At 37.4% G+C, this 26,071-nt stretch overlaps 2 protein-coding genes across 13 annotated transcripts; one reads left to right on the top strand and one right to left on the bottom strand.

Moving 5' to 3' along the window:
* Nucleotides 1-226: 226 nt before the first annotated feature.
* Nucleotides 227-7,580, bottom strand: LOC120309649. 6 transcript variants are annotated; one of them, XM_039347092.1, is made up of 3 exons: nucleotides 7,445-7,580; nucleotides 5,720-5,759; nucleotides 227-3,981 (listed from the first exon to the last, which is right to left on the bottom strand). In XM_039347092.1, the coding sequence occupies exon 3, from the start codon at nucleotides 3,947-3,949 to the stop codon at nucleotides 3,080-3,082; it is 870 nt and encodes a 289-aa protein (XP_039203026.1). In that variant the 5' UTR covers nucleotides 3,950-3,981; nucleotides 5,720-5,759; nucleotides 7,445-7,580; the 3' UTR covers nucleotides 227-3,079. The 6 variants fall into 6 exon arrangements, with proteins under 6 accessions (XP_039203026.1, XP_039203024.1, XP_039203025.1 ...); XM_039347090.1 differs by lacking the exon at nucleotides 7,445-7,580 and adding an exon at nucleotides 7,253-7,389; XM_039347091.1 differs by lacking the exon at nucleotides 7,445-7,580 and adding an exon at nucleotides 6,868-7,007.
* SCLY (selenocysteine lyase) lies at nucleotides 7,100-26,071 on the top strand. 7 transcript variants are annotated; one of them, XM_039347084.1, is made up of 13 exons: nucleotides 7,100-7,236; nucleotides 11,572-11,699; nucleotides 12,791-12,903; nucleotides 13,818-13,918; nucleotides 14,141-14,327; nucleotides 15,643-15,770; nucleotides 16,382-16,546; nucleotides 17,582-17,688; nucleotides 19,729-19,765; nucleotides 20,723-20,806; nucleotides 21,414-21,516; nucleotides 22,011-22,086; nucleotides 25,397-26,071. In XM_039347084.1, exons 2-13 carry the CDS (start codon nucleotides 11,602-11,604, stop codon nucleotides 25,539-25,541), a joined length of 1,344 nt encoding a protein of 447 aa, XP_039203018.1. In that variant the 5' UTR covers nucleotides 7,100-7,236; nucleotides 11,572-11,601; the 3' UTR covers nucleotides 25,542-26,071. The 7 variants fall into 7 exon arrangements, with proteins under 7 accessions (XP_039203018.1, XP_039203017.1, XP_039203023.1 ...); XM_039347083.1 differs by having other exon boundaries at nucleotides 11,567-11,699; XM_039347087.1 differs by lacking the exon at nucleotides 7,100-7,236 and adding an exon at nucleotides 7,386-7,502.

Below are 26,071 nucleotides of genomic sequence, written 5' to 3'. Positions count from 1 at the left end.
GAAGTAGGATTAAGAGGCAGGCCTTCTAAGTAGTTGACTCAACATTATGGTTAGGGTATCCTCCAAGGTTGGATTGGTTCCCAATCACCGTTTCAGTGAGTGTCAGACATCAATTATTATTCTGCAATGCAACAGTAGATTATAGAGACTGTTATATCATAAGCATTTATTCTCTTCTTCCAGGGTGCATGGTGAATGCTTTCTATATCAGACCTAAAACAGGAAACAGCAGCAATCAGAGATGTTTATTCACGTGACAGAATCAGCATTAGAAACAGATTTGCAAGTTAGAAATCAAAAGAAAAGGAAAAACCGCAAAGGTTTGAGAGAAAATAAAATTGTGCTCAATCTCCAGTTTCAACTTCAACAAATTGACAAATGGAACAGAAGCATCTTCTAATTAAAGTTAGGTCAGGGAGATGCTGATGCTCTTAATATTCATAAAGACAACAAAGCTTTAATATATTGATGAAAAGCACAGCAAATATTCAGAATGCTGCTTTTAAGCAATTTTATTCTTGGCCAGAAAAAAAACTTCAGTTTATAAAACAATTAAAACTCTTAATTCAGAGCCTTCTTACATTTGTATGAATAACTGTCTTGGTCATGCAACTAATTATTCTGTAGCTGATCACGGTACTGCTCAAGTAAGCTTAATACAAAGTTAACATACTGCATCATCTTTCTTTAGCTGTAAAAGGCATGTATAAAGGAATTAAACTAGGAGGTATACATTTCCCATTCTCAAGATTTCATTCTCAGTTTCCATTATTCTAAAATTTGTATACTATATCCTATATAAAAACATCTCAAGTGATTTATTTTGTATATTCCTTAATCTTTAGGACTTTCAAAGAAAAAGTAAGACCCATGACTCATTTCCCCCATTTACTAAGCTTCTCAACTAAGTCTAATTTTCTGTTTTCTTCTTCATAACACCAGAATCTGAGATCAGGTGAAGGTGAATGGCGGGAAATTCAAGAAGTTATTCCACATAATACACCACTTAACTTGATCATATAAATTCATTTTTACAAAACAAGTCACTTTTTAGATGATTTTAAAGGAAGATTCAAAACATTCTTGGAGTATCAGAATATGAATAAGAAGTTATATGGCTCCAAATACCAGAATTTAGAGTAAAGCTTCATTCCTGAGGACTACATAGTTTTCTAAGCAGGTGGTTTTCCACTACCATTTTTCAGGATGTTTATGCCTCTGAATTCCAGTATCTAAAGAACAATTGTAATAGTAGTTTTGTCAACATACAGCACCTTATTTGGAGACTCCTCAGGGGCACACAGTTAACCAATATGCTTGATTCTGACAGTGCTCTTATTAGTTGCTATTTTAGTATTCAAATTGATACTTTCTTTACAAAACAATTACATAATTAAAACCATTTTGGATTTTTTAAATCATATATTCCTGTGTGTACTGTTTATTTTAGTAGTCATGTTGTTATAAAGGAGTAAATGGAAAACCCTAGGCTAAAAATACAGAAAAAAGCTTTCAGATGTGTGAAATGAAGCAAAAATATGTAATAGCAATAGCACTTAGACTTATGCATCACTCATAGTGCTTTACACAACTCTCTGAACAGTTTGCAAATGTCAGCCTATTGCCCCCAACAACCTGGGTCCTCATTTTACTGACCTCGGAAGGATGGAAGGCTGAGTCAACCTTGAGCCAGTCAGGTTTGAATCCTGGCTGCAGGCAGAGTTAGCCTGCAATACTGCATTCTAACCACTGTGCCACCACAGCTCGTGCAATGAATCTACCTAATTTATGCAGAATTATTATTAAAATATTATTGAATTCATTTGCTGTCTATCTTGCCATGGGACTACTCTAGTATTATAAGGTAAAGATTTGAAACTATTTTAAGTTTTAAAACTTTAAAGAATCAACAACTTAAATACAAAGTCAGTTAGTATGATTAAGTATATAGATATTTCTGTTGTTGCAAACATCACAGTTTACAGTCAAAATTATCAGTGTGAGACTTTTTTCTTTAACTTTTAGGCAAGTTCACCTTATTTTGTCATATTGTGTGTATACATCTTCACGTCTTACTTTTAACTACAGATTTTATTTTTTGACATAATTACAACCAAGTTATTTAATTGCCAAGAATTCAGAAAAATGATAGCTATCACCAGTACACCAATATCTAAAGCCATTGTTTAAAATTCCTGTTTTCTTTCAACAAGCTATCAAATTATCTACAAGAATTGGTTTGCCAAAGTGTAGGGTCTCTTAGCAACTACTTATCTACTAGGTCAAATAAGCAACCAATTACTTTTTGTGCAATTACCTAAAACCATTTGAATCTCAGTGTATTAACTGCAAGTTATATATACTATGTCTCTTAGGGTCAGATAAGTATTTGTTTTCTTTTTCCTCTAGAAAGTAACAGCACTTTATGAATCACTGGGACCAATTATTATTTTTCTTAAGGGACACAATTTTAGTTGTCATGGTTTGAGTTTGCAGTTTATTGTGATCCTCAATATTCCAATGTTACACAGACTATGAATTCTGTTCCTTTCAATAGCCATGTTTAGTTACTTATGTTAATAAATTGGATATGATCTTCCAATCTCCAAAGATGCAGAGCTGGAATAGAACACATTATTTAATTTACTCTTCACTTTTTTCTTTCTCAGACCTCCATATTATGTTTTTAGCAAAAGGTTTTTAGTTTGATTTAAATGCTGTACATAACGGATAAAGAATTATCTTCCTATGCAGTTGTTGAAATACATACATTATTCTCATGGAATGTAACCTGTTCACGTCTACTTTATTTTTTTAAGCTTATAAGCATTGGAACTTCAGACTTCTTTTGCTAATGATATAGTTTTTTCATAACTAACACTTTCTCTTTGTGAATATATTGCTATAAAACTAAATGACTATCATCTTAATCTTTTCCATGGATTATTTCTACCAATCCTTTTGGTGCTGTTGTTGCACAATAAGGGAGCCCAACATAATTATCTACACCAACTCCCAAATAATCTGGGTACTTTAAGATCTAAGTTAATTCTCTCCTCCAGAGAGTTTAGATACCAAACTAGCAGTTCTTGTATTTGTCAAAAGTCTCATAGAATCCTGGTCTGACTTTTCTGATATTCATACGTAGATGCTGATTTTCAGAAGGAACCGATTCATTGTAAGTGGTTGAAGTTGCAGTCCCAGTTACCCAACAAGAAGACAGACGCTTTCTTTTTGCTTTATCTGAAAACCCTCCAATTCCTTTGTTGTATTCAAGACAGGAGTCATCTTTATTCTTATTAACATCTTCAACTGGGTGTTCATCCCTGTTTGAAGTCATTTCTTTACGCTTACGAACTTCTTTCTCTTCCTCTGCAATTTTCCTAAAATGCTCTAATGATTCAACCTTTCTTCGTCTTTCTATTGTTTCCATTTGTTTTTTGTCCATGAAGTCCTCAAAGTACATTTTTCTTTCATTCCTCTGATCTTCAAGGAATTTCCATTCAGTATCTGTCATCTTAACACCACTGTACTGCTCCAATTTCTCTCGTGTAACAGTGTCTGTACAAAATATATCAAAAAGCTGTTCTGAACTCCTATTGAAATCATCTGCTTTCTGAATAAACAGTTCATTTTTTCTTCGTTTTCTGGATTGGTATAACTTTGAGAATTCTTCATATACATTCAGAATATGCTTCTTTATGCTCTGTGTTGCTATGGTATATAGATTGCAAAACAACCAATGTTCCTGCAAAAGTTCAGCAAGCAACTGGGCAGCATCTTCTTTGGATCGTTGTGCTTGACCAGCCCTTTTTGGATGCAACAAATACAACATGTTTTGAATGACATCCTTCTTTGTAGGCAGAATTCCTTGTGCAAACTCAGATGACTCCACATAATCAACAGTTCCCAGAGTCTTTTTTGCTTTTATTTTATCCAAAGCTGCCATAATTCCTGTTTAAAGTCACTCTATATCAAAAGCTGAAAAAGAAGAGAGATGTTAGCTGAAATAGCACCACCAATGAAAATGAGAATTTTAATTCAAAAACTTTAAAAATGTTATACAAGTTTTTCTCCCTTAACTATTGTAACATGGATTGGCAACTCCACCACTAAGCAAAACAATAATCAAATGGGAAATCACACACTATATGACTGTGCTGTCCAGCTAGAAGAGACAAGACTACTCAGTTTCACACCTTTAGCTTTTGTTTGCCTCCTTACCATTCCCCCACCCTTTGGAATGCTTAAATGCCTGCTGACTGTCAAAAGCAATGCAATCACACTGGCAGCCTAAGACTGACTTCTCCACTCTGCTAAAGGGGAGAGGAGTGGGGTAGAAAAAAGGCTCTCTTTTGATTGACCCTTTCCTGCAGCCAGCATAATTGCATTGCCTTTGATGTGTAGAAGAATAAACAGCTAACTCTTTTGCAATCCTTTTCTCTCTACTTTGCAAGGGGAAAAATAAACACCCACACAGGATATGTACTGTCTGGAATGTTGATCACATGACTGAGGGATGCTGCGAAGATCATAAACTGACTGTAAAGTTATTTTTTTCAATGGGTTTTTAACACCATTATAACTTCAAATGGGACTGAATGTAACTATTAACTTTTAAAATAAATATGCTCCTATCTGGAAATGAAACTGTCTCATTAAAGTGAATAAAACATTGACAGAGGTAACTAATATTTCCCCAAACAATACAGATTTTAAAACAATATTTATGCAATAAAGCATATTTTATTAAATTTACATACTGCCCATCTCACTGTTACAATTCTCAGTGATATAACCTAAAAGACAAATAAAAGTAACAAAGCCATGTCACTGCCATCTCCTGATTAAACTGCATTATGTTCTACAGGTCACCAAACTTTCTCAGTTGGCGAACCAGAGGAAAAGGGAGGGGGAAGCATTTTACACCCGTGTGTACGTGCACGTGGCCGCGAGCACATGCACGATGTAAACAGGGCGGGGCTAGTGCCGTGATACTCACTAGCCCTGCCCCGTTCTTGCACAACACAGCGCCATTTCCATACCCCACAGCGGCACCCATTTTTGTGCCCCACAGCATGGTGGCAGCCCATTTTCACACCCTGCAGCAGCGGGGTGGCTAGCCTGTCCCGTGGCCCATGGCCCACAGCCCACTACCAGGCTGCAGCCCACAGGTTGGGGACCCCTGTTCTACAGGAGCTACCTTTTAAAACTACTTTGAAGCTACAGCTGGACCAAAGTGTAATAGCTTACTTGTTTGCAGGTGAAAGCTACTTTTCATACATAATACTGGGCTCAATTTTGAACATCAGGTAAATTCAAAATGAATTAAAACCCAACTTCAGCTTAGCATCCAATAAGATCTGAAAAAATAGGCATGCACCTATCATGTAAGTTGTGTCATCTGGTAGGATTTAGGAGGCATGTCTTTTCTGCCTTCATGCCTGCTGAGATTTAGATGGTCTTGCCCCTGCCTTGTTTTTGAAAGGCTCTTAAGACTTCACTTTTCCCAGAGGAATTGGCCAGCATTTTTTATTACCACCTTAACTATTTTTAAATTATTTTTGATTCAATGAAGTTGTCTCTGTATATAATTATATTGTAATATTCTGCAGTTGTGTACAATGCCCTGATTCACATGACAACTGGATGCCTATATAAATTAAAATAATTCAGGATCATCTGCTTGAAATAGCTTCTATCTATTCAGGACACCGACCTTTATTTGGATTGCTGAAGGTCCCTTCTCCATATAAGATCTAGGGAAAAATAAGAACATCTTATTTCTCAGCAATTGAAACCTCACGTGGAATGCCATCCTACCAAAAATCTCAGTGGTTCCATTATTCTTATCCTTTATAAATTCCTTAAAAGTTGACCTATTCAGAGAAACGTTTAAGATTTCTAGTGGATATACTTAATATTTCTGGTTATAATTTATTAAAGTTAATAGTTTTGACCATTATTTCTCAATTAGTCTGTTTTTCTATTATGATATCACACAAGCCTTTGGAATGTGGAAATATATGTATTAAATGAATAAATGTATATTTTCCACTGGTGGAAATTGCAATACTCCCAAGTAACAATCTTCTCAAAGGTATTTTTTTGGAGCCATTTCTTCTCAAAGATATTTTTGGAGCCATTTGCAGCTGAATATAACAAGTTATTAATCACAACTACATTAAATCTGCTCTGCACTATCAACTTTTAACTATTTATGGTCTTTATTATACACAATGGAAATTCTCTGCATCTTTTCAAAAACTGTAGTCTATGAAAAAATTGACTTAGCTGCAAAGCTTATTTAAACTAAACTTGTATTTCCAGGAGTACTGTATACATTCTTAAATATTAATCCTGCATACTTTAATTTCTCCTAAACATGTGCAAAGAAATGCTGCCCAAACAGAATGCATTTTTTCATAGATATGAAGAAAAAAGCATTGTAGAATAGAAACACAGTGAAGAGTAATCGGCACCCCCATATACAATGCTTGATTTCTATGCAATAATGGAAGAAGCCTTCAAAATACAAACTTTAAATTGTGTAATTAGATTATAGATGCATAATTTCCAGCAGCCTGCATTTTTTTTTTTTTAAGTTGCAGGTCTGCAGAGCAGGTGGCCAAAGAAAACATAAGACAACAGAAGGGTGGAAGAACTGTAATGGATGAATAGAATAAACACATTAGTATTTGGGCACCACTTAACAATTAGTGTTTTCGCTGCAACACATAAATAACAACAATTATTAATTCAAATTTTATACCGCCCGATTCTGTTCTCCTAGAACCTTTCCAAAACAGGTCAGACGAACCCACCAGCCACCTAAATCTACCCTACTGTCAGCAAACTCCAGAATACCTATATGCTCTTTATTGCTCGCTGGGGTGTCAGTGACTGAGCGCTGTCCTTGCAAAGGGAGAAGGAGAAGCTTCTCTCCATTTGGCAGATCCCTGTCGCTATTTCATTTCACTTGGCTTTTCCCAAACGAGGATGCTACGTAGAAAAAGCAAAGGGCCACAGGACCCATAAGGAAAGGGGGTGGAGCGGCCTCCTCCCTCTTGGCCTCGTCAAGTCTCTGCCCACTTGCGTACAGCAGGCCATCTGAAGCCCAGGCTCTTTCTTCCCCGGTAGGCCAGCCGCAGCGGAACCCAGGCCGGTGAACTTCAACTCCGCCTTTCTCTTCATCCCTCCCTTCCCGTTTCAGATTACCAGAACGGCAAAAAAACGGTAAGGCGTCACTTACAGGCCCACGCGCCGTGCACCATCCTTTTAGTGAAACCCCGCGAGACCTCAAAGCAGTAAAAAGGGAAAGCGAACCCACTCTGCCATCTTGAAAAAGGGCATTACAGCTCTTTCGTGGGAATTCCTTCCATCTCGCCGTCTCTATGGTTCAAACAGGCTTTTACGAGCGGCTGATGAAACAGTATTAACCTACCAGGAATCGACAGCTAGCTTGCGTTTCGTTTTGACTAGTCAGCGGAGACGAAGCGTGGGTGAGGGCCTATCGAGTTTTGGAAACTGACAGGCCCACGTTTTTTTCCTAGCGGGAAAAAGAACCGACTGAATAACAGCACAGTTAAAAAAAAAAAAAAACATCTAGTAAGGGGCGTTAACAAACGACATCACAGTTAAAAAGGAGGATCGCGTGGGGGAGGGGAGTAGGTTATTTAAAATTAGATGGCACCGTCCTTATCGACGAAAGAATTGGCCGACTCACAAAAACAGGGAGGCTCTTAGCCAATTGGCTTTCGGTGGGGAATGGATTGGTCCTCCAAAGGGAACCTGCATAATTGCCGTTAATCGAAGACTAGATTCGAATATTGGCCAATCAGCTCTTCTCTGGGAGCACCATCACCTTGCCAACGAGGGCGGAACTAGAGTAAGCGCCTGACGTTCTTTCTACTATATGTCAGTGCTTAGAATCAGAATCTAGCTGGAAGGATCTTGCAGTTCTCCTAGTCCAGCCTCCTGCCAAAGCAGGAGACCCTATAATATAGGCCTATATCATCTGTGACTGTCCAGTCTCGTCTTAAAAATCTCCAATGATGGAGCCCACGATGTCTGAAGACAAGCTGTTCCACTGGTTAATTGCCTTCACTGTTACGAAGGTCTCCTTAATTCCAGGTTGCTTCTCTCCTTGATTAGTTTCCATCCATTGTTTCTTGTCTTGCCTTCTGGTGCATTGGAAAATAAATTGACCTCCTCCTCTTTGTGGCAGCCCCTCAAATACTAGTATACTGTTACCATGTCCCCCCCTAGTCCTTCTTTTCTGTAGACTGGCCATTCCCAAATCCTGCAACCGTTCTTCACATGTTTTAGTCTCCAGGCCTTTAATCATCTTAGTTGCTCTTCTTTGCACTTTTTCCAGAGAAGCTTAGAGCTTCTCTTGCTGCGTGTGGGCTTAATTTTTCAATGACTGGAATCGCAGTCAATCACTTAGGCTTAGGGCTGAGTAGGAGGGCGTGGACTGGTTTGTGTTTAGAGCAGAGGTCGTCAAACTTGTTCCTTTTATGACTTGTGGACTTCAACAAGCTAGCTGAGGAATTCTGGAAGTTGAAGTCCATAAGTCATAAAAGGGCCAAGTTTGAAGACTCCTGGTTTAGAGTATTTTCCTCAGTAACCAAGGGTTACGTCATGAAGTTTGTGTAACAATTGTCTCACTTAGTTGAAGTCTTTGATATTTAACCTGGGTGAGAAGCTCCCTTGGTTGTGTGATTGATGGCCTCTCCGTTTTTCTTTGCAGGATATTGTACACAGTGATGCGCTACCGAAAGTATGAGCTTTCTCCTAGAGCAGGGCTTTTCAACCAGCGGTACGGGTATCACCTGTGGTACATTGGCATCTGGCAGTTGGTACGCGACCATCCTAGAAAAGTGGTAGCGGGGGAGGGGAATGAGCTGAACTGGTGGCAGCACCGCACAAGCCTGAGCAAGAGATGGCTGGAGCTGCACGGCTGTCAGGGCTCAGCAGAAGCGCCAGGCTCCAGCTGGAGCTCAGCACTGATCCCGGCGCTTCTGCTGAGCCCAGAAGTAGCACCAATCAGCTGGAATGTTGCAGCATCTCCAGGGTCTTGTGATTTACATTCAGATGCTTAGCAACTGATTCATATTTATGATGGTCACAGTGTCCCAGGGTCATGTGAAATGACCAAAACCTGCTGCAACCACCCAGCAGACGGGAATAAAAACCAAACACCCACCTCACCCCCACTGCCAATCCTCAACAGAAATGCTCACAACAATGAAAACCTCGGACAGGAGGAAGAGCGTCGCCGGGCGGGCAGGCAGGTGTTTTGCTTGGCTGTGGCTTGGGGGGCACTTTTTTCAGTGCCATTGTAACTTCAAACAGTCACTAAGCAAACTGTTGTAAGTCGAGGTCTACCTGTACTTTATCACTTTTTTCCCTTTTTTTTTTTGGTCATCAAGTTTTTGACCCCTTGCTAGGCGACTGGTGGTACTCGGATATTGCCATATCCTAAAAGTGGTACAATGGGTGAAAAGGTTGAAAAGCCGTGTCCTAGAGGACTTGTAGTTTAAAAACAGAAAGAAGATGGAGATAAAGAAAACATTAAATTATTTTAATTAAAGATACTTAAACTGAATTACAACAGAATACTGGAACTGGAATGTTGTGTCAAATATTTAATCAGCTAATTTAGTTTTGACTAATGAAAGTTTTTACTGTTGTAATCCAACTCTTTCCTAATTTACCCATTTCTTTATATTTGGCTATTAAGGAAATTGAAGATCGGCATATCTGCAGGCACTAAACTTTGAAATAGACATTAATAGGTGTATTTTTGGATGCTTGTTTATTGAAAGATTCATGTTACATCCCACTCAGCTATTTAGGAAGCAACCATTTTCAAAGTTATTTTTGATAAATCGGTGATGCTCTTAAGAAGCAACTGCTGAGTGATAGCAGTTAGAAAGGAGTGAAGATGGAAAAGTTGAAAACTGGACAGATTTGGATGAGCATATTGGGAAAGATAGTATATAAAGTTGCTGCCAATACTAAAGTATATGAGAATTAAGTGCTCTGTATATTATACAAGATTTCATTGTTTAGTCTTATTCAATGCTGCACTAATAATGTCAGCTGATTTTAGTAAGACAATACAAGTTCCTTTCCTGCAAAACTAAAATGTTACATAGGTTCCCTATTTCAGTACGGTTATTGTTGAATTGTAGCTTTCAATAGAATGACCAGTGTTGAAGGATGCTGGGAGTTATAATTTAATTATATGTAGAGAGTCACGAGTTTCCCATGTCTTAAACTAGGCTAAAAAATGGAGTTTACTTTCATAAGCTTTGTCAATGGCTACAAATTAAATGTCTTTAAAAGAGAGAGGATGAAGCAATTATTGGTTTCTTATTGTTATAACTCTGCTACTCCTAAATCAGAGCGATAGAGCTTGAGATATTACAGAAGAGACCCTTACTTAATCTTATACCTTACTTGTATCCGTAAAATGTTTGTTTTACCACTGACAGAAAAAGATTGCTGGATTCAAAGGGATTTTTTAAATAACCTGTGTATACAAATTAATACCTAGTTAAAAACCTAAAAAAAAAAATCTGCTTCTGCTTGAACTAATGTGCTAATATAACTTGCTAATATAACGGATTCTTTTCACTGTTGCAATCTCAGAGGCCATCTCATCTTTCAACTGTTTATACAGATGATTCACTGTTGATTCACTTAACCCAATATTGGCTCTATTTTGTCATATAATAGTTCTTTGTAGCCCTCCCTGAGAACAGTATGTCAAGGATTTCACATTTCACTCTCTAGTCTGAGGTCATAAGGGAAGATGGATTGTATATATCCATCTTTTATATTTTGCATATATCCAGCTTCTGTATATTTCTTCCTGAAAATGTTAAGCTCCAGGACCTAGATAAACTAATGCACTATATCAGACATGTCAAACTTGCGACGTCATGTGATGTCACACAACATATCGGAGCTTTTTTGCCATTGCCGGCAGTGGGGTGGGCGCGGCTCTGGTATAATGAAACTGGCCCACGGGCTGGCAGTATGAAGGTCAGTGAGTGCAATTCATGGGAGAAGTTTTGAAATTCTTAAATTAACATCTGGCTACCTATGTCTGAGCTGTGCCAATAATGATGAAATCAGTCATGTGGTGGCACCTAGTGGTCAATTTAACCTAGGATCCTGGGGGCACAACTATTTTGAAATCTTATTGCCTTTCTGACAGCAAAGTTATAAAAAGATAATGGCAACCAAATTCAGAATCTCCTTGATTCCTTTCCCTGACCATGGATCCTCTGGGTTCAGGCTCTCTGCTCCATTCCTTGCCACTCACTTGTCACCTAGAACCAATTACTGCCAAACATATAAGATAGCCCTTCATTCTGTCTACCTGCACTGGATTCTTTTGTGCATCTTTCTTCTGAAGCCAACATGCCTACTTACAGGCATTTCTAAGGATTTTTAGCCTTCTTCTCAAGTACCTGAACTGGGCAGCTGGCAGGACATTGCAGAGAAACAAATTGTGATCTTGATAGACACATGATACATGTTTCTGTTTCAGCGCAGGTCATTGTTTCACAAGGAGGCTGACTGAGAATGGAAGAGACCACCTTGAAGATAGTACTAGTGGAACAAAGAACGGAGACCAATGAGAAATTAAACTATAATGGAAAAAATAATATCTCATCAAACAGGTATATAACTTATTTGTTACTAACTTATGGTCTTTGCCTTTAATGTAAGTACTAAGATCTTGCTGTTTTATGTATGATTTATTTTACAATAAAATCTGTTGAACTCAGTGGGGCTTATTTTAAACTGAATTTGCATAGAATGGGATTGCAAAACTCATTTCAAGAACATTATCCTGGATTGGAATATTCAGATCACCCAGATTATTAGCCAATTTCAAATGTCTAGTATTAATACCACTTTACAATGCCTTGGTAAGGCCACACTTGGAATACCGCATCCAGTTTTGGTCACCACGATGTAAAAAAGATGTTGAGACTCTAGAAAAAGTACAGAGAAGAGCAACAAAGAGGATTAGGGGACTGACGCTAAAACATATAAGGAATGGTTGCTGGAATTGGATATGTCTAGTTTAATGAAGAGAAGGACGAGGGGACATGATAGCAATATCTCAGGGGCTGCCACAAAGAAGAGAGAGTCAAGCTATTCTCCAAAGCGCCCGAAGGCAGGACAAGAAGCAACGGATGGAAACTAATCAAGGAGAGAAGCAACCTAGAACTAAGGAGAAACTTCCTGACAATTAGAACAATTAACCAGTGGAACTACCTGCCTCCAGAAGCGATGAATGCTCCAACACTGGAAGTTTTTAAGAAGAGACTGGACAGCCATTTGTCCAAAATGGTGTAGGGTTTCCTGCCTGAGCAGGGGGTTGGACTCCAAGGTCCCTTGCAACATTATTATTATTACTACTACTACTACTACTACTACTACTACTACTACTACTATTACTATTATTACTATTACTATAAACAATATGCTTTCAAAATTAATGAATGTATCAAAGGGCTTTCATAAGGCAGTCCACCTCCTCAATTTTATGACAGTTTTTCAGAGGACGTATTATTAAAAAATAATTTTGTAGCATTTGGAGGTGAAATAGGGTCATTGCTTAGAAAAATGGGTAGCAATGGAAAAGATTTGTCAAAGAAGCATTTTCCAAAATACGCACTGCAACCTTGTGTGAAGGTGACCATATTAATCTATGCAGTTCCTCTTTCTGTTGATAACCATTTTTCCATTCTATTTCCTATAGGAAAATTTATATGGATTACAATGCAACCACTCCTCTGGCACCAGAAGTGATTGAGACAGTTAAAGAAGCCATGTATGAAGCATGGGGCAATCCTAGCAGTTCTTATGAAGCAGGTCTGATCAAGATTATATGGAAGTGTTTTGTGAAAGCATCTTTTTGGGATATAAGCATGTCTAGTGGTAAAGCGGGTTCTAATCTTGAAGGGTGATTGGAGTAGCAGTTAAAGATTTATTAAAAAAACATTGAATAATTAATCATTACAACCTCCAGTCACTTCTAGTAGTAACTATGGAAAATAGAGATAGCCCTAGTAACATTTATATCTGAATGTTTGCTGTTAAATTACATACACATGTAACACTGCATTTTTTTCATTGTTTAAAAAATTATGCATGGGCAAACTGATTGGAAAAGATGGTAGGATAGCATGAAGTGTTGCATGTGTACGTACATATAATTAAACAGCAAACATTCAGATTTTATGTGTTATTAAAAAGCAATAAAATAAATTTTAAAAAGTGTGTAAAATTAGTCAAACCATCAGCCCCACCTGAGATTTACAGTTCAAAGCAGCCGCCTTTACAAAATTAGCTAAGTGTTCTTAACATCTTGTATCCATAACTGGGATGTTATAAAACCTAGCCTCATTAATACTGTTTTGGGGCAACAGTGGTTGGATAACTTTCAGAGCTGTAATTTATGTTTTGCCCAAAACAGTGGGAAGAGAAGTAGCATTTTAGCACACCTTGTGGCTAGTGTTGAGTGTTGTTTATTTAAGGAGGAAAATGCCATTTTAACATTAGTAGAACAAAGGATGGCTTAAGCCAGTCTCATTTGCGGACTGGGAAATAAAATGAAGATAATTTCATGGGTACAGGACTGAAAAGTGGTGTTGCCAGGACATCTCTGTACAATGTTTAGTTGGGAGAAAAGCCCATAATTAAAATGCACATACCTTTAGTGTGAGGAACAAAAACCCCAGGATTTTGTACCTTATATGATACATTTTTATGTCTTGCCTCCACAGGTCAAAGAGCAAAGAAGATCATAAATGAAGCTCGTGAAAGTCTGGCTAAAATGGTGGGAGGACGGTTCCAGGACATTATTTTCACTTCTGGAGGGACAGAAGTAAGATATTTGATGTTGTTAACACTATTTTGATATGGCTTTTATTTTTAAAAATGCCTTTAATTACTAAGCTTAGTCAGATTTATTTTTATTTTCTGGAAATAAAATTTTGGATGAGAAAAATCTGCAAAAAAATCGTAATTAGCTCAAAGAAAAATATACCTCTATCCTACAGAATGATTTTTTGATCTGATTTGTGCTTCTTTCTTTCTTTTTCTCCAGGCAAATAACTTAGTGATTCATACTGCAGTGAAGGATTTTATGAAAAGCAGCAAACAAAGTATTGTTGCAACAAGAGAAAACCACGAAGAAAAGACTTTAGGGACACTTCCACATATTATTATATCTTGCATTGAACATGATTCAGTTCGTCTCCCTGTAGAGCACCTGGTGAAGGAACAAAAAGCTGGTGAGCAATTGACATTTTGTAGCTAGGACCATCAACATTTTTGATGGCACTTTTGAAATGAAGGTGAGGATGTTTCACAGAATGGCTGTTATTGTGCGCATGGCCATTCACAAAATATAAATTTAGTAGAACATGAACTTATGAGTTTCTTTACCTTTGTTGTTTCTTTATGGATAGATGAGTTTTCAGAACAAGTATGCATCTGCAACTGTTAAAAATACTTTGTTTTTTAAAAAATATCCATGGAATCTTGCAAATCTGATTGTGCTGTACCTCTTTTCCTTATAGTTTGATGAATTGGGGCAGTTTCTGTGTGAGATGCTTCCAAATGTTATCTGGCTATTTTGGATTTAAAAAATACATCTTTTTGGCTAAACAATAGTTCCTGTGTTATCTCCATCAAGACCATCTTATTTTCTGGAGGCAAAATACAAGCATTTCATTCAGACATCCTAGCTTAGACTATTAAATGTAGAAGATAATGGTTATAAACTTGAAGAAGGAATGCAAAAAAAAGTTAAACAACTTGGCCTCAAGATTACCTGCTTTGATTCTCTTTGGTATAAAAGACGTCAGAGGAAAACTCCTGTCAGGCTTTCAAGATTCTGTTATTATATCCTATAACGATACAGTTCCTGTAATTTTTATGGGGTCTATTTCTTGACTTGGCTACCTTAAAAATGATGATATGGTGTTATCATTATTATGAGATTAAATTATTATTAGAATTTTATCCCTCCTTTTTATTTAATTATATGGAGATGAATTTGTAGGAGATGACCAGGCTGAGTCGGGAGGTGGTGATGGTGTCAAGGGCATCATCAGTTTGGAGTTCCTTCCTGCCCGTAAGAGATCTAAGTCCAGCCCTCCTTGAATTCCATTGACTCTTATCTACTGCAAATTTGCCTTGACCATTAGTAGTTCAGATTCTTGAAAGACCTAACATGGAATAAACTTCTACTCATTTGAACAATCTTGGTTCCTGGTTTCTTGCACCTGACAAAATTGATTATAAGTGTTTTCTTAACTCAAAATCTTTTATAATATAAAGGACATAAATTATACCCTGCTTTCAAGTTGCTGCTGAGTTCCTGCAGAGTTCCCTTTTTTCCCTTAAATTCTGCCTTTAAACCTGTAACCTTTTAGGTTTCCTCATGACTGCTACGTTTTGCAGTCTCTGTTTTCTGAGCATTTTGGCTGGAACTTACCTGATATCCATTGGAGCATCCTTCAAACCTATTGTAAGAAAAATAGCAACTGCTTTTCAACAAATTGAACTGCGGCATGACTTTCTTCTTTTTATCCTGGTTTGTAGAAGCCACTTTTGTGCAAGTATCAAAGGTGACTGGGCGAGTGGAAGTAGATGATGTTGTTGCAGCAATCCATCCAACTACTTGTTTAGTTTCTGTAATGCTAGCAAATAATGAAACTGGGGTTGTGATGGTAAGTTGTAAATTTATAGCTCATAAATATAAGAAAAATGGTTGAGATTTTTAATTAATTGAGATTACTCCAGAACTAATGCCAAAGATATGTCAAAACAGGGTGGCTGCTCTTAACATTTAATATCTTCAAATTTCTTATTTTTTTGTTATTTATGCCAATGTTCTTGGTCCCATATTTTACAATGACTTTATTTTTGCCAGCATGGGTTATTAGATTTTCGTTTATTAAATTGGTAGAAGTGTATGCAATATATTATGACTTTGTTTTTATTATAAAATTTGCTAAATAAGTAGACAAGATCAATATTAAGTTACTAGGTAGATTCAGTTATGCCAATTTATTATGGAGGCAGGCAAATGTTAACAATAGATTTTATGCCTGGAGAAATATGGTAATACCAGTATAACAATAAGCCTATCAGTTGTAGCCTATTCCTCAATTATGAGAGACTAGAATTATATCCAGCACGATAGAGCATATTAGTTGGTGCACCATCTTTTCTATTTCAGTAGTTCCAAAAATGAATTACTAAATACTAATAGGGAGGGAAAGTAGTGTTTTTGATAAAATTATATCTACTGACACCTAACAGGATACTTTTCTCTCAGCCCATCTCAGAACTCAGTCAGCGGATTGAAGTTATTAACCATAAGAGAAAGGCCTCTGGTCTGCCATGGATCTTAGTACACACAGATGCAGCTCAGATGATTGGAAAGGGGCAAGTAGATGTGCAGGACTTGGGGGCAGATTACCTCACTATTGTAGGACACAAGGTATATTTTTCTTTGTTTGGGCTACTATCTCTTTGTTGTGAGCTCTTCTGAACGTTGGAGAATTTCATACCCAAGAATAGTAGTTCTCAGTTACTAAATTGGAAGCCACTGTGCCTTTAATTTGGTTTGTCATTTCTGGAAACTGTATTCTCTTACAGATTTCATGTGACGTACTGTTTGAAAGTCTTTTGTTGGATAGCTGTACAGTAAACTCTGCTATAAATAATCTTACTATGCATGTTGGTACACAGACTATAAAGGAGCGAAGCAGTAGTAATAAAGTCTTTAATTATGCCACATCTTTAGGGAGGCCCAGTCTGTTAAGTGTGAAATCTCTAAGAAATTCTTGGTAAGTCTCTTTTTCAAAAAGGAAAGTGCAAGAGTACCTGTTGTGTTTAACTTGATACTAGCCAATTGTAGTATCAAGAAGTGAAAGTAATGGGAACATTGAGGGAAATGACTATATAAAGCTGAGATTATCCAGAAAGATGCTTGACTCCTGTACATTGGATTATTCAAGCAGAGACTGAATAGAATCATTCCTTAATTTTAATGGTACTTTAGAGAGCTTAGCTGGTCCTTTAAGGATTCTCCAGTAGATGGCCCTCAGGAATAATTTTTGAGTAACATCTTTTTTTCCCCACTGAGTTTTAGGACTCTTCAGTGTGACATGCTTAAGTTTTCTTAAGCATGCTTTCTTCCACTCCATAAAACTTCTATCATTTTGCATTACTCCTATTACATTTTCCTCTTAATTCTTACAGGAGGACAAAATTATAAAGTTGGAAAAAAACCCTTCATGACATCTAGTCCAATATCCTTGCTTAATAGAGGATCTGCAATGCATTCTTCTTCTCTGGCCAATGGCTGTCTTTGCTTAAATGTCTCTGCCAACTACCTGCTGAAGAAGTCTCTTCACTCATTACTCTGTTCAATAAGTGTTCTTGTCAGGAACATTTATCTGCGTTGTTAACTATAATTTATCTGCCTTTGGCTTTTATATATTGCTTTTACTGTTGTGATTTATAATTACAGTTTTACGCCCCACGTATTGGAGCCTTATATGTTCGAGGACTTGGTATGAACACTCCTCTTCACCCCATGCTGTTTGGAGGCGGACAGGAATGGAGTTTTCGCCCAGGGTATGGTGAACAGGAGTACTGAATATACCTATTGAGTTGTTAGAGACCAACCAAATGTATCATGACACTATAGGAGGATGTACAACTTTCTTTGGTTCAAGAGCATGTAGGCATGCTTGCTGACGTGTTCAGGATTATAATCTAAAAGAGGGTAGTAGGGCAAAACCCATCATGAACAGGAATGGAGTATTTTATTTTATTTGTATTTATTTTTATTTAGCAAGTAAAACTAAATAAGTACAAGTAAATAAAAAGTACCCTGCTATGCTTCCACGTTGTGGCAGAGCAGATGATTTTGGGAGAGGTCAGTGAAGCAATGTATGCCGAGAACACATATTCTCAGCAGAATCATCCAAGATATCTATGAAGGTCATCCCAACTACTCAGCTAAAGAAAGTAGGCACCTATTTGGGGCAGTAATAATGTAAATAAATACTGGAGACAGATGATCACTTTATTGCCACTCCAAAAGCATAATTTCATACTGCATAGGAGAATGCAATAGTAACAATGTGCTTGTATTTTATTTAAAAAAATCACATGAAAAACCATGTAAAGTAATTATCAATTTAGGGTTGGATGATAGAGACCTCACTTGTTATGTGGCCTGCAATTTTACAGAGGTGACATTTTGATAGTGTTCTGAGATTTATATTTTAATGGTGCAAGATTTGGCTAGTTGTCCTGTCTTTCTTTCTCTATTTTTCAAATCAAATGAATCCTAGAACAAATCAATCCATAGTTCTCACTCAAGGCAAAATAACCTAGCTGAAATTATTACATTTTACACAAATTATGCAAAGACCTAACTATCTTGAGAAAGATTGCATGTAGGAAAGGTAGAAAAAAAAAGGGAAAGACCAGAAGTAAACTGGATGGGCCCAGGTTCCGTGTATGCCATGGAAAGACCTGAAGGGGATATATTGTCTTGCAGAAGATCTGTCTATATTGTCACCAAGAGTCAGCAACAACGTGATGGCACAGAATCAGTTTAAAAAATGGTAATCATTAAAAATTAAAGTTTTATTGCATAAATCCATTCATCTTTCTCTCCCCCCTCCATCTCTCTCTCAATCCAGTTGATAAAGTAGCTAATAGTTTCTTCAGTACAAACACAAAAACACCTCTCTCTATATCTCTGAATCAAAAGGTATGGGAAATTAAATAGATGGATCCCTATATATTTCAGTGCTCTGCTTCTGAGTTCCAATTGTCTGATTTTGTCTTAAATTAAAGAAAAAGGAAATGCAAGTAAGATAAGAAGAGGGAAGAAGATAAATAGTACAGAAGAGAGCAGGCTATGCTGAGAGTAGCAAACAGGCAGAGAAAATACAGTATGTAAAGGAAGGGAAATGCACTAAGATAAGGATTGCAGAAGAGCATCAAATGAATTGAGATGGCAGAAGGTTGAGGGGAACTGAATTGAGACAGCAGTGAAAGAAATACAACTGAGGAGAATGAGTAAAGATCACAGGAACAAAGGATGAGAGTTATCTAGGTAGGTAGGAAACAGAGGTGGGAATCAGGTAGGTTAAAGAAAAGAAGCTGCAAATAGAAGTAACAGCAGGTAGAAAAGATAATGGAGCCAGCAGTGAGCACAGTACAGGGGAAACTGGAGGGAGAGGAATTTGGAAGAGCAGTAGAGAATAGGCACTTACGAAGAGTAGAGGTGAGGCTGATGCCTGAGAAACTGAGGAAGAGGAGTCATAGGCAGCACTGACACCCGCCCTGCCATACATTTTGGACTTCTGTGCTATAGTGAATAATATGTAGGTTTTAAGCGTATGCAAGAAAAGGTATCAAAAGGAAATATTTGGAAGAAAAATGCAAATACGCTGGAAAAAGAGGATCTTCTGTTTTCTAGGTAGTATCTTGATTTTCATTAGAAGTTTTTATTTTATTTACATCATACATTAATACTAGTGAAATATTGTAATATGGTTGTTATGCTAAGTATGTAATATGTTAAACAATTCACACAGTTGTAGACCTTGTATTTGTGCAACTTAAAGTGTATGAATAAAACATACTTTTTTTTAGGACTGAGAATACTCCAATGATTGCTGGTCTTGGCAAGGTAGGCTTAAAAAATGGTAAATGATACAAATATGCAATGTGGATAAAAGCTGTCTTATTGAATAAGTGTGTCTTTATTTTTTACAAAAAGAGGAAATAGATATCAGCAAGTCATAGATTTAAATGCAGCACACATATAACTGAAGGAAGGTATGATAACTGTCCAGATTCTCTGAGATTTCTTTGCTTGGGCTTAGCCAATGGCAATATTCTTTAGTTTCTAGACTCTTGAGCCAAGTCTTCATAATGTATTCTGTGTTTGCATGGAGACCCAGAGTTCTAGACCTAGACTTAGACTTTCAGGTTAGTTTAACATATAGTGGGATACCGTAAATGATGTTGCAATCAAGTGCTTAAAGCAATCTCACCCATTTTTTTTAGCATCTTAAAGTTTTCAGTCTTTGCAACTGCGCAAGTAGCTTATCAGACTAAAAGTAAAACATCAAGTTGGTCTATAAACAAATGGCAGGGAGTGGAGTCCAAAGGAACCAGTGCCTTCTTGTCATTTGCCTTCTTTCGATACCTCCCTCCTAGGAATTGGCTCTGATTGTTAAATGTGGGTACTGCAAAATATGATTTGCACATTTTGACAATAATTTGCAAAAAAGAAAAAAAAACGTTTTGGACCTACCTGTTATTGATTTAAAAAAAATGTAGGTTTTGGAGACTTGAAAAAGAGTTTCAGGTTTCTCCCAATTATTTTTGAAGTGTGTACAGCCATAACTGCAGAATACACCAACATTTTCTATTACTTTTTGTCTTTAAGATTGTTTTGTAGGTATAAGGTTTTATTGGGAAATTTGGGGGAATTCCGTGGAGGAGAGTCTACCTTATTGGCTTTTTGTCTACCCTGGCTAACGATAATAAACATCATATGGTCAGGTGAACAAGGAAACTGAATGATTCCTTTTGAATTTGGCTCTAATATTTAACCTGATATTCTCACCTTCTTTTGCAGGCAGCTGAATTGGTGAATGAGAACTCTGAGCTATATGAAGCTCACATGAGGAAGATTCGGGATTATCTGGAAAAAAGGCTTGAAGTAATTTCAGTCATCCGCCTGTTTTCTGTATAGTTCTGCAGTCTTTATATGGGAGCAGGAGATGACATCAGAAAGCTATATTACCCTGTACTAAACACAGTCATGGGGCAGTGATGCCTTTCAATCTAAATGGAAGCAGGGCAAAGGGCAAGAATGCTGAAAACAGCAAATGGACAGAAATGACACGGGGAACACATTGGTTCAGACTACAGATACATGTATCATGTCTGGATTGACCCCAACGAATATTGCAGAACTGCCATTTTTTTGTAATGGAATAGCATTGAAGCCCCTTTGCATTGCCTTTCTTGGAATTTATTACTAAGAGAATGGTGACAAATGCCCTACTTTGACTTGCCAAGCAACACAAGACCTTTCAGATAATCTTCCCACACCTGTGTGCAAGGTGATAGTTAATCCTGTGAGTGCTATACTACAAGTTCTACTACCAGGGGGCAATACTCTCCATAAATATTTTTATTTCTTTAGAGATCTAAAATTATAACATACTTATATTTTTTCTTGAATTCAGTAATATCTGTGATAGGGGGTGTGTGTGTGTATTAATAAGTTGATGTTTTATAAAAAATATTACTTCGTATTCTAGATTATATTTGGAAGACAAAATATCCATTTTAACTGTCGACTGGAAGGCTCTAAACGACTTTGCAACACCTGTAATTTTTCTATATTGGGCTCAGGTCTACAAGGTAACATCTATGTCTATATTTGCACAGTTCTTTAAGAACTAATCTATGATTGATTTATGGGATTTTGTCTTTAGTGATCAATACAAAATTTAGTATTAATTGCTTTTAAAACTAACGTCTCTGCCTTAGACCAAATCAGGATGTTGTCAGCATGTTATTGTGTGCTTAGTCAAATTTGCACTGTAATTTCATTATGAAAATGCCAACTACAGATGCAAGATACAAATTTTTAAAATTCCTTTTCTTGAATTTTAAAATAAATTCTGTAATTAGAAGGCATTCTGCTATTTTGTCCCTGAAACATGATTTGAAATATATATTTCCCATGTTCAAATTTGGTTGTAGCAATTTTATATGTGTGATCCTAACACTGGTTGGTCAAAATTCATGAGAAGCCAATTCTACCAAAATATAATTTTGTGTATTTCTTCTATACTTAGATCCATAGGTACTTCATGAGAAGAGAGCAGATATATATCTTGTTTTTTCTGTAGGTTGGCTGGTGCTCTCACGTTGTAGGACTTTGCTAGCCAGTGTTGGGGCAGCCTGCCACTCTGAAAAGGGTGACCAGTAAGTAGCCAGTATTGTGGAACTAGATATCCTGCAATTGGAGGGCATATGTAAAGAAGTTTGTGTGTGTGTGTATGTGTGTGTGTGTGTGTGTGTGTGTATTTTACAAGAATTAACCACTTAGAGTCATCACAGCTCTCAATCTTTCATATTACCCAAGAATTATGGTGAGTGGTGATGGTAATGTTATAACTGCTGTGAAGAAAGACACTATTGATAGTGTTTTGTGCCACTTTATCCATACCTTTGGAATTTCATGAGCCACAGCAACCATACTCCATACCCAACTCACATTATGTTGTCTTAACAAGCAAGCTATGCATGGTAACAATATTAGTGCTGCTAACTAATTGATACTGACCTATGTTACTTAACAACTAGTGTTTATTTAGCGTATAGTACATGGATATAACAATAGTAAAAATATATAAAAGTTGCTCATTGTGTTCCATGTATTATGGAAATATGTAGTCAATTTTGTACGGTATGAGGAATTTAAGAAGTTATATATGAGTTATAGGTTACATTTTGAAATAAACTAGTTCATGAGAATGGGAATAAGTGTTCTATATCTAGGCCAGTGGTGGCGAACCTATGGCACGGGAGCCAGAGGCGGCACTCGGAGCCCTCACTGTGGGCACATGTGCCGTTGCCCCAGCCTTGCCTCCGCCCGCGACTCCCTCCTCCCCAGCAACCCCCTGGAGGAGAGTCGCCTCTGATCGTGGCCCACGTGGAGCAGCTCAGCCAAGGACATGACAGCCAGGCAGCGTAGACAAGACTCTGCCCTCATGCCCCAAAGTTGATGTGGGGCGCGGGCAGAGGGTGTGGCTGCCATGGGGCTGCTGGGCTGCCTGGGTGATCTGCAGTGGGCCCTGGAGGCGGTGAGTGGCCCTGCGGGCCGGCAGGGTGGGGCGGGGTGGGGCAGGGCCGGGGGCCAGTTTTTGGGCACCCGATCTCTAAAAGGTTTGCCATCACTGATCTAGGCCATTTATCCAATTAAGTGCAGTATTTGTTAGTTGGAGAAAATCTGTTTTTCCTCCTGTATAAGCTTTCAAATAGCAGATAGTCAACCACTCTAACCACTATATTCTTAAGAGCTAGTAATGGCACATGACAAAAGGATTATGATAAATATTTATAGCCCTTACATCATTGTAATTGCCCCCTTCCTCACTGATTTATAATATTATCCAAGAAATAAGCACCATTCACAGTCCATTATTCTATCTATGCAATAGGAACAAATATTATATGATTTACATAATTGGCTTCCTCCATGGATCTGATACCAGTTTAAACTATATATATTATTTTTCCTGGGCCTTTAAGAGTAAGGTGTGAAGAGAGAGAGATTATGCAGCCTTGATATTGCAGAAGTAGGAGAAGAATTGGCTATTCAGAAGCTAAGAGTATTTTGATTTAGCTACCAAAGCCATTATGAAAACTGATCAATTTGCTGACATATGTTTATTCCTAGTGATGAGCATATGCTTTGTAAACAAATCTTCCCAAATCCCCATAGCCCTCTCTTTGGGAGGTAATGGTCTACATAATTAATGGAGTACAAGGAATTAGGATATTATAAAATGCTTTTGTTCTGACTAGGCAGAGAAATGTAAAATGATGTGCCTAGTATCAAAAAGTAACTTGCTTCCCATATTATGTGCTGTATACAGTATTTCAGGTACTACAGATTAGTATAAAAATAAGTACTTTGCATTTATATCTTTCTTTTCAAAAGACTTAAAATTATACTCTGAAATATATAGAATATTTGTTAAAATTGCTATGGGCATTTTGGAATGTAAATACTGAGGACACTTATTCTAGTACACAATACTGAGGACACATATTCTAGTACAGGGCTTTTCAACCTTTTTACCCATTGTATCACTTTTAGGATATGGCAACACCTGAGTGCCACCAGCAAGGTGTGAAAAACCTGATGACCCCCCCAAAAAAGTGATAAAGTACAGGTAGTCCTCAACTTACAACAGTTCTCTTAGTGACTGTTCGAAGTTACAATGGCACTGAAAAAAGTGCCTCCCAAGCCACAGCCGAGCAAAACACCTGCCTGCCCACCCGGCTGCGCTCTTCCTCCTGTCCGAGGTTTTCATTGTTGTGAGCATTTCTGTTGAGGATTGGCAGTGGGAGTGGGGGTGTTTGGTTTTTATTCCCCCCGTCTGTTGGGTAGTTGCAGCAGGTTTTGGTCACTTCACATGATCCTGGGACACTGTGACCATCATAAATATGAATCAGTTGCCAAGCATCTGAATGTAAATCATAAGACTCTGGAGATGCTGCAACATTCCAGCTGATCGGCACTTCTTCTGGGCTTAGCAGAAGCGCCAGGATCAGCACCGAGCTCCAGCTGGAGCCTGGCGCTGATCCTGGCACTTCCGCTGAGCCCTGAGAGCCCTGCAGCTCCAGCCATCTCTCACTCAGGCTTGTGCAGTGCTGCTACCGGTTCAGCTCATTCCCTCCCCCGCTATCACTTTTCTAGGATGGTTGTGTATCACCTGCCAGGTGCCAATGTACCACAGGTGGTACCTGTACCACTGGTTGAGAAGCCCTGTTCTAGTAGCTTTGCTGCCATTCATGATACTTGAATCCATAATCTGGTTTATTATTGATTTGTTTTTCTCTGTTTCACCAGTCAGTTTATAGCATAGTCACTAAATATAATCAAATTGAAATTTATCTGTTCTTGTAGTTAAAATGGTTAATTTTAAAAAAGCATTCTTTTAAATACAATTATGATTCTTCTGAATCTTTTCATACTGGCTTCTTAAGTGTATGTGTTCTGTTTTGGCTACATAAAGATCTGGATTTGAAGTTTAAATTTGTTATTAGCTTATGCAATAACATACAATCATACATAACATCCACAACCTTCCATTACAGTTGGTTCCATAAGTCATTAGAACAATGTGTTGTATATAATAACTTTTTATCAGTTTTAAAGTGATAACAATAAATAACAATTCCACTTTCTCCATACTTAAAAGCCCTTAATGTTTAGCTTGTCATCCATATATATTTATTATTGAACATTAATCTGATTAACAAAGAAATTTCAGAATTGCTGAATTGCGTGGTGTAGTTTAATTTCTATTAAATTCTGTAGACCTCAGCATACAAATCTGACCATACTTGAATTTCTATTGAAACAAAAATATCTTAGAAATAAATATATTTTGGACAAGAGAAGCTCTGCATAATTTGTTTCCTTTCTTTATATGCTTCTCATACCACTATGGTAAAAATACTGTTAAAGGTTATATTTTGCTTTAATTGTTTCTGTTTTCAGGCCCTCTGCTGTTCTGCTTAGCTGTGGAATTCCTTATAATGTTGCACAGAATGCCATACGCCTCAGCGTGGGCCGTAATACAAGCAAAGAAGATGTGGACCTGATTGTGGAAGATTTGAAACAGGCTGTGGCTGAGTTACAGTAGGCTGGATACTTACAGTCAACAACAGTAACAACAACAACAACAACAACAACAACAACAACAACAACACATTCTGTTCATCAGTGTCAGGAAGTGAGCTTATCTAATCCTGATACTCCATTGCTCTATCTGCCATACTTACATCTGACATATTGTGAGTTATTGTGTTCCCATCAATTTAGTGAAACAGAATTTTTGTTGAACATCAAGTAATTTGTTTACAGTTCTTGAATACCTTGGAGCACTGTCTGCGTCTATGAGCACTGTTTTTTTTCTGGAGTTCAACACTAGTAAATCCAGTTGGTGAATTATACTTTTTAACATGTTTTACCAAACAGAAGGAAGAGTAAGGAAATATTTCTACTGGATATTTAAGTTGGTCCTGAGCCGAAAAATGTGAATATAATAATTGTCCCAAAGGTGCTTTTTCCAAAAGACAACTGGACTTTCTTTCTTTTTTTCTTTGAAAATGTTTGCTTCTCATCCAAGAAGCTTCTTCATTCATGTCTATGGATATTCTCAATCATCCAGGT

The sequence above is a fragment of the Crotalus tigris genome, unplaced genomic scaffold (genome assembly GCF_016545835.1).
Source record: "Crotalus tigris isolate CLP2741 ecotype Arizona unplaced genomic scaffold, ASM1654583v1 scf7180000018053.2689490, whole genome shotgun sequence".
In the NCBI taxonomy this organism is placed as follows: Eukaryota; Metazoa; Chordata; class Lepidosauria; order Squamata; family Viperidae; genus Crotalus; species Crotalus tigris.
This window is presented reverse-complemented; position numbering and strand designations above follow the sequence as displayed.

Bases quoted from the DNA above. Each gene is read 5' to 3' on its own strand.
- LOC120309649 (XM_039347092.1), bottom strand. From the start codon at position 3,949: ATGGCAGCTTTGGATAAAATAAAAGCAAAAAAGACTCTGGGAACTGTT.
- SCLY (XM_039347084.1), top strand. From the start codon at position 11,602: ATGGAAGAGACCACCTTGAAGATAGTACTAGTGGAACAAAGAACGGAG. The intron at 12,904-13,817 runs GTCTGATCAAGA...TTGCCTCCACAG, and splicing joins TAGCAGTTCTTATGAAGCAG to GTCAAAGAGCAAAGAAGATC. The intron at 16,547-17,581 runs GTATATTTTTCT...TTATAATTACAG, and splicing joins TCACTATTGTAGGACACAAG to TTTTACGCCCCACGTATTGG.